Source organism: Lepus europaeus, chromosome 15 (assembly GCF_033115175.1).
Source record: "Lepus europaeus isolate LE1 chromosome 15, mLepTim1.pri, whole genome shotgun sequence".
Classification (NCBI taxonomy): domain Eukaryota; kingdom Metazoa; phylum Chordata; class Mammalia; order Lagomorpha; family Leporidae; genus Lepus; species Lepus europaeus.
Window position 1 is genome coordinate 31397967 of NC_084841.1, and position 17044 is coordinate 31415010.

At 39.2% G+C, this 17044-nt stretch overlaps 1 protein-coding gene across 8 annotated transcripts in view; it reads right to left on the bottom strand.

Moving 5' to 3' along the window:
• Positions 1-17044, bottom strand: part of RICTOR (RPTOR independent companion of MTOR complex 2) — a 150579-nt gene that overhangs the window by 4499 nt on the left and 129036 nt on the right. For all 8 annotated transcript variants that reach the window (XM_062211685.1, XM_062211690.1, XM_062211687.1 and 5 more), the window contains 3 exons: positions 4187-4342; positions 3414-3537; positions 55-193 (listed from right to left, as the gene is read on the bottom strand). In XM_062211685.1, coding sequence (XP_062067669.1) covers positions 55-193; positions 3414-3537; positions 4187-4342 — 419 coding nt within the window. The remainder of the gene's footprint in view (positions 1-54; positions 194-3413; positions 3538-4186; positions 4343-17044) is intronic.

The window sequence follows — 17044 nt, forward strand, 5'->3', positions numbered from 1 at the left end:
ACTTAATTCAAATATTCTTGGAAGACAAATTATAGAAGTACAAATTCTACTTACCTGTAAAAACTGTACATCTTGAAATAATTCTTGTATGAACCTCCGACATGGAAGTCTAAATGTGCAGTGTGACAGCAAATGGGAAACTTCAGAGTAAAGGCATATGTCATCAAATGTCTGAGGATATTTCTCCTTAATTCTAAAATGGAATATAAGACTATGATGTAATTGAAAACTGTCAACATGATTTGCTAATTTTTCCTCCAAAGTATCACTTTTAAGGTAGTTTTTCCTCCAATTTTTGATTACATGGCATATTTGAGATGACAACTTAAGAATACAAAATAAATTCTCTTATGGCACACTTAGATATTCTAAATATTTTTTAATCAAAACTTGATAGTCTTGTGAAGTCAGAATATATGTATTTGTTTTAAAGATTTATTTGAAAGGTAGTTAGAGATAAAAAGGTAGTTAGAGAGAGAGAAAGAGATCTTGCGCAACGGCCAGGGCTGGCTCAGACCAAAGGGGCCCAATCACTTGAGCCATCCTCCACTGTTTTCCCAGGTGCATTAGCAGGGAGCTGGATAGAAAGTAGAGTGGCTGGTCTCCAACCGGTGTGCCCATATAGGATGCCAGTGTTGTAGGTGGCGGCTGTACCAGCTATGCCACAACACTGGCCCCCAGAAATATTCTTTTTGCTGACTTTAGAAACTGTAAAGCTTATCAGTTTAAGATGACTCATAAGGCCGGCACTGTGGCACAGTAAGTTAATCCTCCACCTGTGACATCAGCATCCCATATGGGCACCAGTTCTAGTCCTGGCTGCTTCTATTCCAATCCATCTCTCTGCTGTGGCTTGGGAAAGCAGCAGAAGATGGCCCAAGTGCTTGGGCCCCTGAACCCACATGGAAGACCAGGGAGAAGCTCCTGGCTCCTCGCTTTGGATTGGCATTGTTCTGGCTATTGTGGCCATTTGGGGAGTGAACCAATGGAAGGAAGACCTCTCTCTCTGTCTCTCTCTCATTGTCTATAACTCTACCTCTCAAATAAATAAAATAAAATCTTTAAAAACAAAAAAAGATGACTCCGATATTTTCAAGATTAAGGTTTTTTTTTTTTTTTTTTTTTTTTTTTTTTTTTTTTTGACAGAGTGGACAGTGAGAGAGAGAGAGAGAAAGGTCTTCCTTTTCCATTGGTTTACCCCCCAATGGCTGCTGCGGCCAGCGCACTGCACTGATCTGAAGCCAGGAGCCAGGTGCTTCTCCTGGTCTACTATACGGGTGCAGGGCCCAAGGACTTGGGCCATCCTCCACTGCCTTCCCGGGCCACAGCAGAGAGCTGGACAGGAAGAGGAGCAACCGGGACAGAATCCGGCACCCCGACCGGGACTAGAACCCAGTGTGCCGGCGCTGCAGGCGGAGGACTAGCCTATTGAGCTACAGCGCCAGCCCAAGATTAAGTTTTAAAATAGATTTTTTTTTTTTTTGACAGGCAGAGTTAGACAGTGAGAGAGAGAGACAGAGAGAAAGGTCTTCCATCCATTGGTTCACCCCCAAAATGGCCACTACGGCCGGCGCACTGCGCCGATCCGAAGCCAGAAGCCAGGTGCCTCCTCCTGGTCTCCCATGTGAGTGCAGGGCCCAAGCACTTGGGCCATCCTCCACTGCCTTCCCGGGCCACAGCAGAGAGCTGGACAGGAAGAGGAGCAACCGGGACAAAATCCGGCACCCCAACCGGGACTAGAGAGAGAGACAGAGAGAAACCCGGGGTGCCAGTGCCGCAGGCGGAGGATTAGCCAAGTGAGCTGTGGTGCCGGTCAATATAGATGTATTTTTAAGGTTATACTAAGGTTATTAACATCCTTGGCTGAAGGGCCGGAGCTATGACTTCATAGGTTAAGCTTCTGCCTGCAGCACCAGCATCTCATATGGGTGCTGGTTATAGCTCCTCCACTTCTGATCCAGCTCCCTGCTAATACACTTGGGAAAGCAGTGAAAGATGGTCCAATTGCTTGGGACTCTGCAACCATATGAGGACCAGGAAGAAACTCTTAACTCCTGACCTGAGATTGTCCCAGCTCTGGCCGTTGCGGCCATTTGAGGAGTGAACCAGCCAGATGCCAGACCTCTGTCTCTCCTCTCAAATAAATAAATCTTTTTATATGTATCTATATCTATAGATATATATATATATATCTAGATATATATATATCCTTGGCTGGGCTGTCTTTTACCTTCTGTAACTTCAGATAGTGACTTTTGGCTAAGAAGCATATCAGAGTCAACAGAGGTGGTAAGGAGGAGTATGAAGGCTACACAGCTAAAAGCCTTGTTCTTATGGCTTCAGCACAAGTTTGCAGTAGAACTCTGGTACCTGCATCATACTTTAAAAGTCCTATAGGAGATTGTGAGGTTCATTTCCTTTGAGAACCACTACTTTAAACAGTACAAATAAAGATGCTACATATTCAGTATGAATTTTATTTTATTCTGTGGTTTAGAAAAACAATGAAAAATCTGCAACTTTTAGGTGAAAACTGAAAAAGAAAACAATCCAAGGCAGTCATTGGTGTTATAACATGCTATCCTCAAACCTTTTGGTCTCAGGACGTAGTTTTCTCAAAAATTATCAAAGACTCCCAAAAGCCTATTATGTGTGTGTTATGGAAATTAATAATTATTTTATTAAAAATTAAATTGTGAACTTTTAAAAATATTAACTCATTAAAAAATAAACTCATTTTATGGTAACATAGATAATATATTTTAACGAAAGATAACTGTTTCCTACAACCAAAAAAAACTGTAAAACACTTTTTGCAGATCTCTCTAAAAGTCTAGTTTACAGAAAATAGCTAGACTCTCATACCTACTATTACATTCAAATCTGATGCCATGTGTTGCTTTGGTTGAAGAACAGATGTAACAAAAATCCAGCCTCACACCGATATGCAATGCAGCTTAGAAATACTGACAAAAAGCTGGCGCCGCACTAGGCTAATCCTCCGCCTTGCGGCGCCGGCACACTGGGTTCTAGTCCTGGTCGGGGCACCGATCCTGTCCCGGTTGCCCCTCTTCCAGGCCAGCTCTCTGCTATGGCCAGGGAGTGCAGTGGAGGATGGCCCAAGTCCTTGGGTCCTGCACCCCATGGGAGACCAGGAGAAGCACCTGGCTCCTGCCATCAGATCAGCGCGGTGCGCCGGCCGCAGCGCGCCTACTGCGGCGGCCATTGGAGGGTGAACCAATGGCAAAAGGAAGACCTTTCTCTTTGTCTCTCTCTCACTGTCCACTCTGCCTGTCAAAAAAGAAATACTGACAAAAGTTACTCTAACTTCTGAGATATTTCACCCTAAAGAGATTTTCTCACCCTGAAAAAGCAAAATAAGCAAATAATATTCAGGCACATAGTTTACTCACGTTAAAAGTCCAGTTTCATGACATTTAGTTGAAACCGAGCTACTCAAATTAATGACTAATCTTAGAACTTCTTTGCGAAGGAGTATACGGCACATTGGTGTATCATCTGGAATTGTTTTAACACCTGCAAAGAATTCAGTCAGAAGTTAAATATTTATATCACCATACAAAATGATTCTAACTCATGGAATTTATTTTTAAAACGTCACCTAAAGATCTAAAACTGGGGGCCGGTGCTGTAGTGCAGAAGGTAAGTCCTCAGCCTGTGGTGCCAGCATCCCATAGCGGGGCTGGTTCTAGTCCTGGCTGCTCTTCTTCTGATCCAGCTCTCTGCTGTAGCCTGGGAAAGCAGTAGAAGAGGGCCCAAGTGCTTGGGCCCCTGCACCCACGTAGGTGACCTGGAAGAAGCTCCTGGCTTTGGATTGGCTCAGCTCTGGCCATTGTGGCCATTTGGGGAGTAAACCAGCGGATGGAAGACCTTTCTTGCTTCTCTCCCTATCACTGTCTGTAACTCTACATCTCAAATAAGTAAAATCTTAAAAAATAAATAAAACTGACAGCAACTGCATATGATATTCTTAATTTTGTGAGACAAAGTTTCTAATAAAAGCAGGTAGTTAAGAGGTACATTTATCAGTGGTTGACACAAATGCAAAACTGCTTCACTAAAATTTATTTGCCATAGTTCTAATTTTAAAATACGGTATTTATGAAAAACCAAAAGGAAGTAGTATAGTTTTATTAAAGTTTCCTGGAACTGAATGTGAACTCACCTAGCAGTAATTCTGTGCTTTTGGTGCTGCTAGCTGAGCCTTCTTGAGATACCCCATCACTGCATCCAGAAATGCCTGAAAACTTAGAAGGAACCACTTCTAAGGGATTATGGATCGTTTGCTCACACCAATCAGAATATGGAATATCTTGAAGGTCTGAAAGAAAAAATATATATATATATAGTTATTTCAGTTAAAGCATCATAATTCCTGCATACTCTAAAAGAGATGATGCTGTTTTGGTTTTCAACAATTATTTCCCATGATAAGATTTTTCAAAGTAAATGTAGACTATTCAAAGAATGCTGAAATAGTGAACTCTAATTCTAAAGATATTTACAAATGAAACTTTATTTTCCTAAGTAACAAAAACAATATAGAAACATGTAATTGTTCTAAAATTTCTAATACAGATGTATATAGAGGTAAAATTGAAGGTCCCTTGTTACCTACCTCCTCCTCTTCCATCCCTCCTACCCCCACCACCCAAGTACCTCACTCCATTTGTAAATGCCATCATGCATCATTTCAGACAGTTTTCCATTTTCATTCTGGGTGTAATGTTGGAATATATATTCTACGTATTGTTCTTCTTCTACTTAATTATTACCAATGTAAGAATCCTCACCTTATCTAAAGCTCAGTTTGTTCCTCAGAATTCAATATATTATACCACTTATGAATCACCATGGTACGCCTATATAGGGTTTTGAAGTCAATGTTCAATGCTGTTCAATGCTGTTTTTTGCTTTAAAACTTTGCTGGCCACAAACACGATTATAATACATGGAAATCTTTGGTTATCCTTCTAGAAAGTAACACTGGGCAATATATAAAATCATATTACCTTAGTGCTTTAAGAAGCTGGAAATTAGTTAATGTTGTCAGGGTAGAGAAAACAACTAAATTTTTTTTTTTTTTAAAGTACAGAAAGTTACACAAAAAATACAACTCTCCCTGTCTTAGTTTCCACAATACAGAAATCACTATCTCATCTCACTTGCAAGCACTTCCTAAGATTACTATTATATTAAACAGAAAATGTTTCACTTCCATGGAAAAGGAGATGAATAAATTTAGTATAGTTGTAAAACTTTGGTGTTTAAGGAAATTATGTTTCTGTCATGCACTTAAAAGTGTTACTTAAATTATAAGTTAATATAGTATACACTGATTTTTAAAATAAAACTATTCGAATAAGATTTGAGAATGAAAGATGTACAAGTTAACCTCCCTTATCCATAGGCGATATATCCAATTTCTCCAGTGGATACCTGAATCTGCAGCTAATACTAAACCCTATGTATACTATGATTTTCAACCATAACAAAGCTTAAATTATAAATCAGTTAAGAGTCTCACAATAATAAAAATTCAATTATAATTATCTGCTGTAATAAAATGACACCATCACTACTCCAATGCTTTGAAGTAATATTATTGAGAATTAGCACTGCGGTACCATGACTGTCAATCTGTTAACTGAGACAGCGAGGAGAAGGAATGATTTATAACCTTGTAGGATAGAGTGAGATTTTAACCAAATATTCAGACCAGTTCATATTTTCAAATTTAAGGTTTGCGGACAGAGACATCACGGCAGCCAGCCACACAGTGCAGCTAGCTGCCAGCTGAGACTGCCATCTTACCACCTTAAGAAATTGCCATATGCTCTGCTGCCCGCTGTTTTAGCTGAGGGGGAATTCCACAGTCACCCACTGACTTTGACTTCAGCCTGAGAGTTGACTTGGAGCAGGGAAGCTGCCTTGGTCTCCACCCCTTGCCAACTCCTGTAGAGCACCATCCTCAGCAGCAAGTCGCACAACATGCTTCTGTTCTACCAGCATCATGGGCAGGGCAACGTGTAGGGCACAGGACAGATCTCCCCTTCCTTCAACTGTGGGAGTTTCTGGGCGTTAGCCCTGGAGCTACACTCACTCACTCTATGTAAGCAAGAGGGATTTACCTTAGCTTCTGGGGGCTAACAGCAGAAGCAGCCCATAAAAAATCCACTCGCATCCTGGGTGATCTGGGCAATGACACCACTACACCCTTCAACACCAGGACTGCAACAATTTGGTCAAAATTTCTCAGTGCCACTGGAATCTACCCGGTAGACGTAGGGAAGAACCTATCTGCATTCCACATCCCTGGACTCATACCCTCCAGAGTAAAATCTCCTGTACACCTTGTAGTAACCCTACAAAACTGGAGCAGGGTTCAGATCACATCCCCTCGTCCCAGCATATAAGCCACAGCACCGGCTGGACTCTCCTAGCAGGACCTAAGGATCCATCTATATACAGAGTCACAAAACTGGTTCTACATTTCCTAGTAGCATCATTCAGGCTTGCCAGTAAGACAAGGGGCAGTCACACCTGTCTCCCTCAGCTCCAAGAATAAGGCCCTGGCTATCACATTCACTGGGGAGACTGAAACTGAACTCTCTGTGGACTAAACACTCAAGGAAACCCTCAAAACCATACTTCTATCCCCATGAACCGCAGCAGATTAGTCCACAGATACAGCTAACATTGATTAAGACAAAAGAAACCACTCAGAGACCACATTCCTGGGCTCACCTAGAACCAAATCCAAAGCAACAAGCCAACTGATACCCTGCATTCCAGTTAAACCATAAACTCTTTCACAATGAAAGCTACACCATAAAGAAGGGATGAATACACCCAATGTACAGACACCAACGTAGGGACACAGGAGACGAGAAGAAGCAAGGCAGCATGACACCTCAAAAAGAAGACAATACTCCCCTAAAATTAGACCCTGAACTGAAGAAAACCTAGGAAATGACAGATATAGAATTCAAAATAATGATTGCAGGAAACTCAACGAGATATAAGAGAACACAGACTAAAGGAATGATCAATGAGTGACATGAGTGGAACTATTAATAAGGAGACAGAACTCATTAAGAAGAACCAAATAGAAATTTCAGAGATTAAATCTCCAATCAGTGAAATAACCAATACGATGGAGAGCTTTAGTAGCAGATTAGGGCAAGTGGAGGAGAAAATTTTTGAGGACAAGAATCTGAATTAGCCCAAACAGACAAAAATAAAGAAAAAAATTAAAAAGAATGAAGAAAGTCTATGTGGAATATGGGATATAATTACATGACCAAATATTTGCATTATAGATATTCCTGAGAAAAGGAAAAAGGCATTGAGAACTTGCTAAGTAAAATAGTTAAAAAATTTTCAGTTCTTTAAAGAGACATAGACACCCAGATATAAGAAGCTCAAAAAACTCCAAGCAGACTCAACCAAAAAAGGTCTTCAAGGCATACTGTCATCAAATTGTCAAAAGTTAAAGACAACCAGAGAATCCTAAAGACAGTAAGAGAAAAGCATCAAGTTACACATGAAGGAAAACCAATTAGGTTAACATCAGACTTCTCAGTGGAAACCCTACACACCTAAAAGTGGGATGACAAATTCAAGGTGTTAAAAGAAAAAACTTCCCACCAAGATTATATCCAGTGAATCTATTCTTTAAAAGTGAAGGAGAAATATTTTCCAGATAAGAAAAAACTGAGAAAAGTCACCACCACCAGATCAGCCTTCCAAGAAGTTCTGAAGGGCATCCTGCATTAGAAATAAACATCATGAAAACACACACCACCACCAAATTCACTAACACAGCAGGTAGAATCATTATCCAATCAACAAAATGACAGGTCTTAGTTCGTATCTATCAATACCAACACTGAATGTAAATGGATCAAATTCATCAAACAAAATACTTGGGTTGGCTGAATGGATACAAAACCATTACCCCAGTATGTGCTGCTTACACTTCACAAAGATAAACACAGACTAAAAGTGAAGGATTGGAAAAAGATGTATCAGGCAAATGGAAACCAAAAGAGAACAGCAGGCCTAGCTTTCTCGGTATCAGACAAAACAGATTTTAAATCAAAAACTATAAAAAGAGAAGAAGGACATTATATTTTGAAAAAAGTTTCAATTCTGCAAAAAGACATAACAATCAAATATATATGCACCCAAGACCACTCAGATGTATACAGAAAATAGTATTACACCTAAAGGGAGAGACAGACTCTAATACAGTAAGAGTGGGTTACTTCAATGAGAATCAATGAGACAAAAAAATCCAGACAAAAAATTAATAAAGATACTTTGGAGTTGAAACATACTATCAAGCAAATGGACCTAACAGACATTTAAAGAACATTTCACCCAACAGCTACAGAATACACATTCTACTCATCAGCACATGGAATATTTTCTAGGATAGATCACATGTTATGCCACAAATGAAGTCTCAGCAAATTTGAAAAGATTCAAATCACACCATGTATCTTCTAAGACCATAAAGGGGGCCAGCCCCATGGCTCACTTGGCTAATCCTCCGCTGCGGCCCTGGAATCCCACATGGGCACTGGGTTCTAGTTCTGGTTGCTCTCTTCCGGTCCAGCTCTCTGCTGTGGCCCAGGAAGGCAGTGGAGGATGGCCCAAGTGCTTGGGCCCCTGCACCCACGTGGGAGACCAGGAGGAAGCACCTGGTTCCTGGCTACGGATTGGCGCAGTGCGCCTGCCGTGGCAACCATTTGGGGGGTGAACCAACGGAAGGAAGACCTTTGTCTCTAACTCTTACTCAAATAAGTTAAAAAAAAAAAGGGGGGGGGCATAAAACTAGAAATCAACAACTAGAAGAATAGTGGAACACTCATAAATACTGGGAATTTAAACAACATGCTACTGAATGGTCAATACATCTCTGACGAAATAAAAAAATTTCTTGAAATAAATGCAAATAAACACAGAACATATCAAAACCTGTGGAATACAGAAAAAGCAGTAATAAGAGAGAAGTTTACAGCACTAAATGCTTACATTTAAAAAACAGAAATGTCTCAAAGATCTAATAACGCATCCTGAAAGAAAAACAAGAATAAATCAAACCCCCAAAACAGCAGGAAGTGAGAAATAATAACGATCAGAGCTGAAATAAATGAAATTGAAACAAAAAAAACCCAAATGAGTAACAAAACAAAATGTTGGTGTTTTGAGAAGATAAAAACAAACAAACAAACAAACAAAAAAACACAAATCTCTAGCCAGGCTAACAAAGAAAAGAAGAAAAAACTCAAATAAAATTAGAGAAAAGAGATGTTAAAACTGGCACCACTGAAATACAAAGAAGCATAAGAAACTTACATGAAGAACTTCATGCTAATAAACTGGAAAACCTTGAAGAAATGGATAAGTTCCTGGATTCATATAACCTGCCAATATCAAATCAAGAAGATAAATACAATCTAATCAGATCCATAACAAGCAATAAGGTTGAAGCAATAACCAAAAGTCTTCCATCAAGGAAAAGACCAGGACCTGATGGCTTTTCTACTGAATTCTATAAAACATTCGAAGAGGAAGTAACTACAATACTCTTTAAACTATTCCAAAATATGAAACAGGATGGAATTCTGCAACTCTTTTTATGAGGCCAGCATGACTTTGATATAAAAACCAAAGACACAACACAAGAAGAAAACTATAGACCTATATCCTTGATGAACATAGATTCAAAGATTCTCGACAAAATAATAGTGAATCAAATCCAAAACCATATCAAAAAGATCATGCATCATGATCAACTGGGATTTATTCCAAGAATGCAAGGGTGGTTGAACACTCACAAATCAATAAACATCATAAATCACATCAATAGAATGAAGAACAAATACTATATGGGCATCTCAATAGATGCACAGAAAGCATTTGATAAGATTTAGTACCCCTTCATGATTAAAAAAAAAAAAAAAAAAAAAAAAAAACCTCCACAAACTAGGTAAAGAAGAAATATAAGGAATATTCCTTAAAATTATAAAGGTTTTATATGACAAACCCACAACCAATATCATACTGAATGGGTAAAAACTGAATGCACTTCGCCTCACAAGATAGGGATATGTACTTTCACCACTCTTATTCAGTAAGTTTTAGCAAGAGCAATTAGGGAGGAGAAATATTTAAGGGTATCAAAAATTAGAAAAGAAGAAGTCAAATTATCCATCTTTGTGGATGACAAGATGTCATGCATGGAAAACCTAAACATTCCACCAAAAAGCTGCTATAATTGACAAACCAATTCAGTAAAGTTGCAGGTTAGTGTTGTGCTAGGAAAACCAGGTGTATGTATGAAGAAGAATGAAATTAGTTCCTTACCTCTCACCATATAACAAAATGAACTCAAAATGGATCAAATACTTAATTTTAAGACCTTAGACTATAAAACTGCTGGAAGAAAACATAGCAGAAACACTTCAAGACACTGATGTAGGGGACGACTTCTTGGAAAAGACCCCCAAAGAACAGACAACAAAAGCAAAACAAAATAAATGAGACTATATTAAACACAGAAGCTTCTGCACAGCAAAGGAAATGATCAATAGAGTGAAGAGACTTCCAACAGAATGGGAAAAAATATTTGCTAATCACCTGACAAAGGATTAATATCTGAAATATATCAGCAACTAAAGAAACTCAACAACAAAAAACAAACAATCCAACTGAGAAATGGGCAAAGGACTTCAATAGTTCTCAAAAGAAGAAATACAAATGGCCAACAAATATATGAAAAAATGCTCAACATCGCTAGTCACTAGGGAAATGCAAATCAAAATCACAATGACATATCACCTCACCCCTGTCAGAATGGCTAAAATCCAAAACACAGAGTAATAAATGCTGGAGAGGATGTGGGCAAAGGCACACACTATTGGTGTGAATGTAAATTATTGCAGACACTATGGACAACAGTGTGGAGTTCCTTAAAAAGCTACAAATAGGCTTGCTATTGTATGATCTAGCAATGCCACGCTGGGTAGATACTCTAAACACTCATACACAGTGTATGAAAGAGATACTCGCACACCATATTAACAGCAGCACTGTTCGCAACAGCCAAAATTTGGAGCCCACCAAGGTGTCTATCATCAGATGAATAAAGAAAATGTATTATATAAATAGAGTATTATTCAGCTATAAAAGAAACAATAAAATTTTATCATTTTCAGCAAACTAGACACAACTGGAAGACATCATGTTGGGGTAAAATAACCCGGACCCAGAATGACAAATACTGCATGTTTTCCCTTATAAGGGAACTAAAATCTAAAAAACAAACAAAAAGAAAAAAGAAATGTGTGTATGTGTCAGTACTGCTATAAATATACTTTTGTTAAACTTTGTTTTATACCTCTGTCACACCAATGATTAAGAATATCATACTACTATAAAAAAAAACCCTTAAAGTTTGCTTATTTCTTGGGTTTTCCATTTAATATTGTTCAAGACTGTAGTTTACTGCAGATACCAAATTACAGAAAGTGAAACCAGGAATAAAGAAAGAATATTGTATTAAAAATAATTTTTCCAAACAAATTTTTTTCCAAGTAACTTTGCTCAGAAATGCTGAATAATCAGTCAACAGATGAATGAACTGCCAAGAGAATGACAAAATATTCCTACACAAGTAACAGTAACAAAGTAACTCTTTTCTCAGTAGATCTGCTTCTTAAGTTATAAACTGTTTAACTTTAGCCTCTCTTTTAACCAGCGACAATTATCTGTTGGAATCATTTCCTATTCCTAAAGATGTATTCATTTTCATTAAAAAACAAATCATTCCTCTATGAAGACAATGTTCAAAAAGATGTGAAATAGCATCTTAACTATACTAACAAGATACTCTTTATCAGCTGGCAGAGTAGAGGCAGGCTTTGGTATAGTTGTTAAGATGTTGCTCACGATGCATGAATCCCAAATCGGATTGCCTGGGTTTGAGCCAATACCAGCTTGCTGCTAATGCACACCGTGGGAGGCAGCAGGCAGAGCTTGGGTCCCTGCCATCCGAGTGGATGGGAGACATAGACTGAGTTCCTGCTCCCAGATATTTGAAGAGCAAACCAGCAAATGGGTGCTTCTGCCACTGCCCCTCTCTTTCGCTGCATTTCTCAGTCTTTCAAATACATAAAAACAAATAAATTGGCAGGAAAAAAAGAACCACAAATTCTTGGAATTGGGAAAAGGAAAACTAGTTGGCCTAGTCTTCCCTGTACTTGGAAGATAATGGTCTATGACTCAGCAGAAGACAAAACTGTGTATACTACATTGTGGATATCTACTTTTAGAGACTTTTATTTTCCATCCTGCATTAAGAAGTATTCTATGCAATGAACCTTGGAAAAAGTTGTATTTAAGACCCTTCAAAGTTATTTTTACATGATAGATTAAAACATTTTATTCACAGTGCCAGTGTGGTAGTGCTGCAAGTAAAGCTGCTGCCTGTGATGCCAGCATTTCATATAGGCATCAGTTTGAGACCCGGCTGCTCCAGATTCAGCTCCCTACTAATGTGCCTGGGAAAGCAGTGGCAGACAGACAAAGGACTGCACCCATGTGGGAGACCCATAAGAAGTTCCTGGCTCCTGACTTTGCAACAGCCCAGCTCTGCCCTTAGTGGCCATTTGAGGAGTGAGCCAGAGGATGGAAGCATGCACATACTCTGTGTTCTCTCTCATCTCTGCATTTCAAATAATTAAATCCTAAACATGTTTATTCATAAGTGTTTTTATCTAAATGCTTGTTTAGCTTTGTAAATAAAGTTGTTTGGTTTGTTTCCTTACTTTTTAAGCTTTATCTTTTAATTAAAAGTAGGGACAATCATAGGATAGATCACATCCAAAACAAAATAGACTGGCTACCTTTTAGACTCCATATAGCTCAGCATAAGGCTGGCTCCAGTTAAAAGCACAATATGCACAAAAGAATAAGAAGCTGCAAGCAAAAGACAAAAGAAACAATAAAATAAACATCCATATAGGTTAATTCAGAAAAATAAATCATAAGCTAATTTACTGCTATCAGAAGGCAGTAAATCATAAAATAGCCTAAGAATTTCTATGAGGAACCATACCTCTCACATATTTATAACCACCTAATGAGCAGCTAGAGATGTAAAAGTTAGCAAGAAAATTTTCATTAGGAGAATGGTAGAATCAGAGAGAATTATTATTTCTAACAAACAATTTACTGTGAATTGCCATTTACTGAGTGATGAATAAATGCTAACTTATTTGATATATAAACACCAAAACAGTATACTACTCACAGGTTCATTATTCCCACCTACAGACTTCAGCACAAAACAAAAACTGAAGCTTGCCCAAGATCAAATAATTAATTTGGAGTAGCTTGGTTTGGAAGCTAAGTCTTTTTGGATGTCAAATCTTACTGTTTTGCTGTCACTACAGCTGTGGTCTTCAGGGTTTTCAGGAGTACTAGCATTTCCTGGTGTCTGCTCAATGGATATTACTTGGACAAGGAAAGGCCAAATGGGTGGAGTTCTCTCTCATCTTTCCTCTAACTTCTTCATTTGTATGTTACTCATATAGACTTTGAGACACTATTTTTTTTTTTTTAAGGGAAAGGGTTTACTGGGGGAAACCTGACAGACCAGAAGGAAGGGGCGAAGAAGAAAAAGAGGAAGGAGAGTATAAAAGAGAGATCAAGAGAGAGAGAGAGTGGGTGGGGAGACATTAATTTTATTGCTAAAATAATTTGAAAAACACCATGCTCTTTTTTGGCTCCTTTTTTCATGGTAGTTTTTAACGTACTCCTAATTGTCAATTTAATAACCTACATACTAAAATGGATCACCTTACCATTATTTTTAATAGTTTGCTAATTTTTCTACTGCTTTCTACACACTAGCCTAAAACACTCACTTTATAAAATGAAATATCTTCTATTAACTTTCCTTTAAAAGGATCGTGCTGTAGAAGAGGAATTATTTTTTAGTTTTCATGGATAATAAGGATGTCTTTTTACTGACATACAGAATACTATGGCTTGAAATACCCTACAGCAATATTACTTACTCTGTATGAATAACCTAGGAGTCTTGTTAATGTTTTGTTCTGTAATTAACAACAACAAAAAAAGAACATTTATTTTCATTTATTTGGAAGGCAGGAAGAAACAGAGACAGAGATCTTCTATTCATTGGTTCACGCTCACAACAGCCAGAGCTGGGACAGGCGAAGCCAGGAACCCAGAACTTAACCCAGGGCTCCCACATGGGTGGCAGGGACCCACATACTTAAGGCATCACCTGCTATTTCACAAGGTAGGAGTTATCAAGAAGCTGGATCAGAACTGGAGAAGCCAGAACGTAGACCAGGCACTCTGATATGGGACATGGGCATTCCAAATGGCATCGTAAGCACTGCACCAAAAGCCCGCCACAGGATTCCACATTTTTAACAAGCTCTCAATGTAAGGCTGATGCTGCTGTCCACTGCCCATACTCTGGCAGCAATGGCTTGCCAGGGCTTAGCTTTTGCTTACCTTCCTAGTCTCATCTTTCATCTTCTCCCACAGGTATCCTTTTAAGTCTCTGACTGTTATCAGGTCAACTTTGCCCATGTTGTTTCTTGTCTAAAACACCCTTTATTCCAGTCTTCGGTTAGTTTCTATTCATCCTCTAGACCACGACCCAATAGAAACTTCTGAAACCTCTTCTTCGACTTGTCTACCTGGTCATACTCCCTGCCTAGTACCATGTACTCTATTCTTTTTTTTTTTTTTTTTTTTTTGACAGGCAGAGTGGACAGTGAGAGAGACAAAGGTCTTCCTTGTCCGTTGGTTCAACCTCCAATGGCCGCTGCGGCTGGCGCATCGTGCTGATCCGAAGCCAGGAGCCAGATGCTTTTCCTGGCCTCCCATGGGGTGCAGGGCCCAAGGACTTGGGCCATCCTCCACTGCACTCCTGGGCCAGAGCAGACAGCTGGCCTGGAAGAGGGGCAACCGGGACAGAATCTGGTGCCCCGACTGGGACTAGAACCTGGTGTGCTGGCGCCGCAGGCGGAGGATTAGCCTATTGAGCCACAGCACTGGCCCCATGTACTCTATTCTTAATGGTATTTACTACAAATGCAGTATTGTACCTGCATAATGGATCAGTTAGTTGATCAATACATTTCTTTCCCCCTTAGGACTAAAGTTTAGAGGATGCAGGAACACTACCCTTTCAATGTTTCCTTTTTTTCCTCATAATTGTTTTCCTAGTGTCTAGAACCACATCTGGCCTATGTCGTTGTCTAATAAATATTTGGCTGAGTGCATTAAACTTTAAAGGTTCAATTAGCTTTCTTCTCCTCACATCTGTGAAGTATCATAGGTAAACTGATGCAGCTTCCTAATTAAGAGTTATTCTCACTCTGCTGCTCCTCAATCTAACAGTTCACCAGAATAAAAGACTGGGCTGGAGCACAGCAGGTTAAGCTGCTGCCTGCAATGCCAGCATCCCATATGGGCACCAATTTGAGTTCCAGCTGCCCATTAATGAGCCTGGGAAAGCAGTTAAAGAAGGTCCAAGGCTTGGGCCCCTGCCATCCATGTGGGAGACATGAATGAAGGAAGCTACTGGCTCCAGCCTGGCCCAGTCCCTGTTTGTGCAGCCATTTGGGGAATGAAACCAGTGGATGGAAGATCTCTCTCTTGCTCTGCCTATCCTTCTCTAATTCTGCCTTTCAAATAAACAAAATAAATCTTGAAAATTAAAGAATAAAAAAATGGAAGAGAATGGGGAGGGGTAAGAGGGTGTTCTGATGGCTATGACAAAGTTAAGTGCCTCTGTGACTGCAGCAAGTCTTACTACTACTCTGATCCCAAAAGAATTACATAACTAGCTGTGTTTGCTTTGTGACTGAGTGAATAAGGGGCTGGTCTTCCTATTTGTTTTCTAACTAGAAAATAGTTTGGCAAAGCAAACTGACAAGTGTTTCATAAATATCTGTTGAATGAAATGAAGAACTTGAAGAAACAAAACCCTGAACAAGAAATAGCCTAACAACTGAAAATAGCATCTTTACTATATACAATATGTAAGACAAATACTTTCCCAAACTTTTTCACTCACAGAAAAGTTTTAATAGTTACAGCATGCCAGGGCTCTGCACAGAGCTGTTCAGAGTGGGAAGTACTTAGCCCACAGATTTGTCAAAGCCAGGCCCCACAGAACATGGCACCATTTAGGGGATCAATATTTCAGCACCTATTGCTGCCTTTCAATGTGCTGCAACCCATTAGTTGGGAAGCTCTGAATTAGCGTACCAAGGGGAAATTTGACAAAGTGAATCAGCATCACTAGGTCTTTCTCAGCAATAGTTAGTGACATTCGTGAAGAATTATGCATTTATAATCTGACACTACTAATACAAATTAAGTCATAAAAAAACTTAATCTGCATTCACTTTATTCACTCACCAAATATACACTGAGGACCCACTGTACAGTGCAGCACACAGCCAAGTATTAGAAATATGAAAACAAAAATACATGACAAACGATACTCTAAAAGAACTTACCAAGTGGAATGGGGAAAAAAATCAAGTAAAAGTAATAATTATTACTGCAAAAGAGCTATAGAACAGTAAGAGCAAAGAGGAAAGAGTGTCAACACCTGACTTAGCAAGTTGGAGAACATTTTAGAGACAAGACACTACTGCCACCTGGGATGAGATGGACTTGCCAAATAGACCATGTGTTTGTGTGTGAGCCTGCATGTGTGTGGGGAGAAAAATGAGAGAAGAGCAGGAAAAACATTTTTTTATGCCTAGATATTTGTTCAAAAACTTCAAACAGTCAATAGTTATATATCAACTAAAACAATGGGAAAACATGGGTGCTGGTTCCTGTCTCGGCTGCTTTTCTTCCTATCTGGCTCTCTGCTTATGGCCTGAGAAAGTAGCAGAAGATGGCTCAAGTGCTTGGGCCCCTGCAATCATGAGGGAGACCCAGAAGAAGC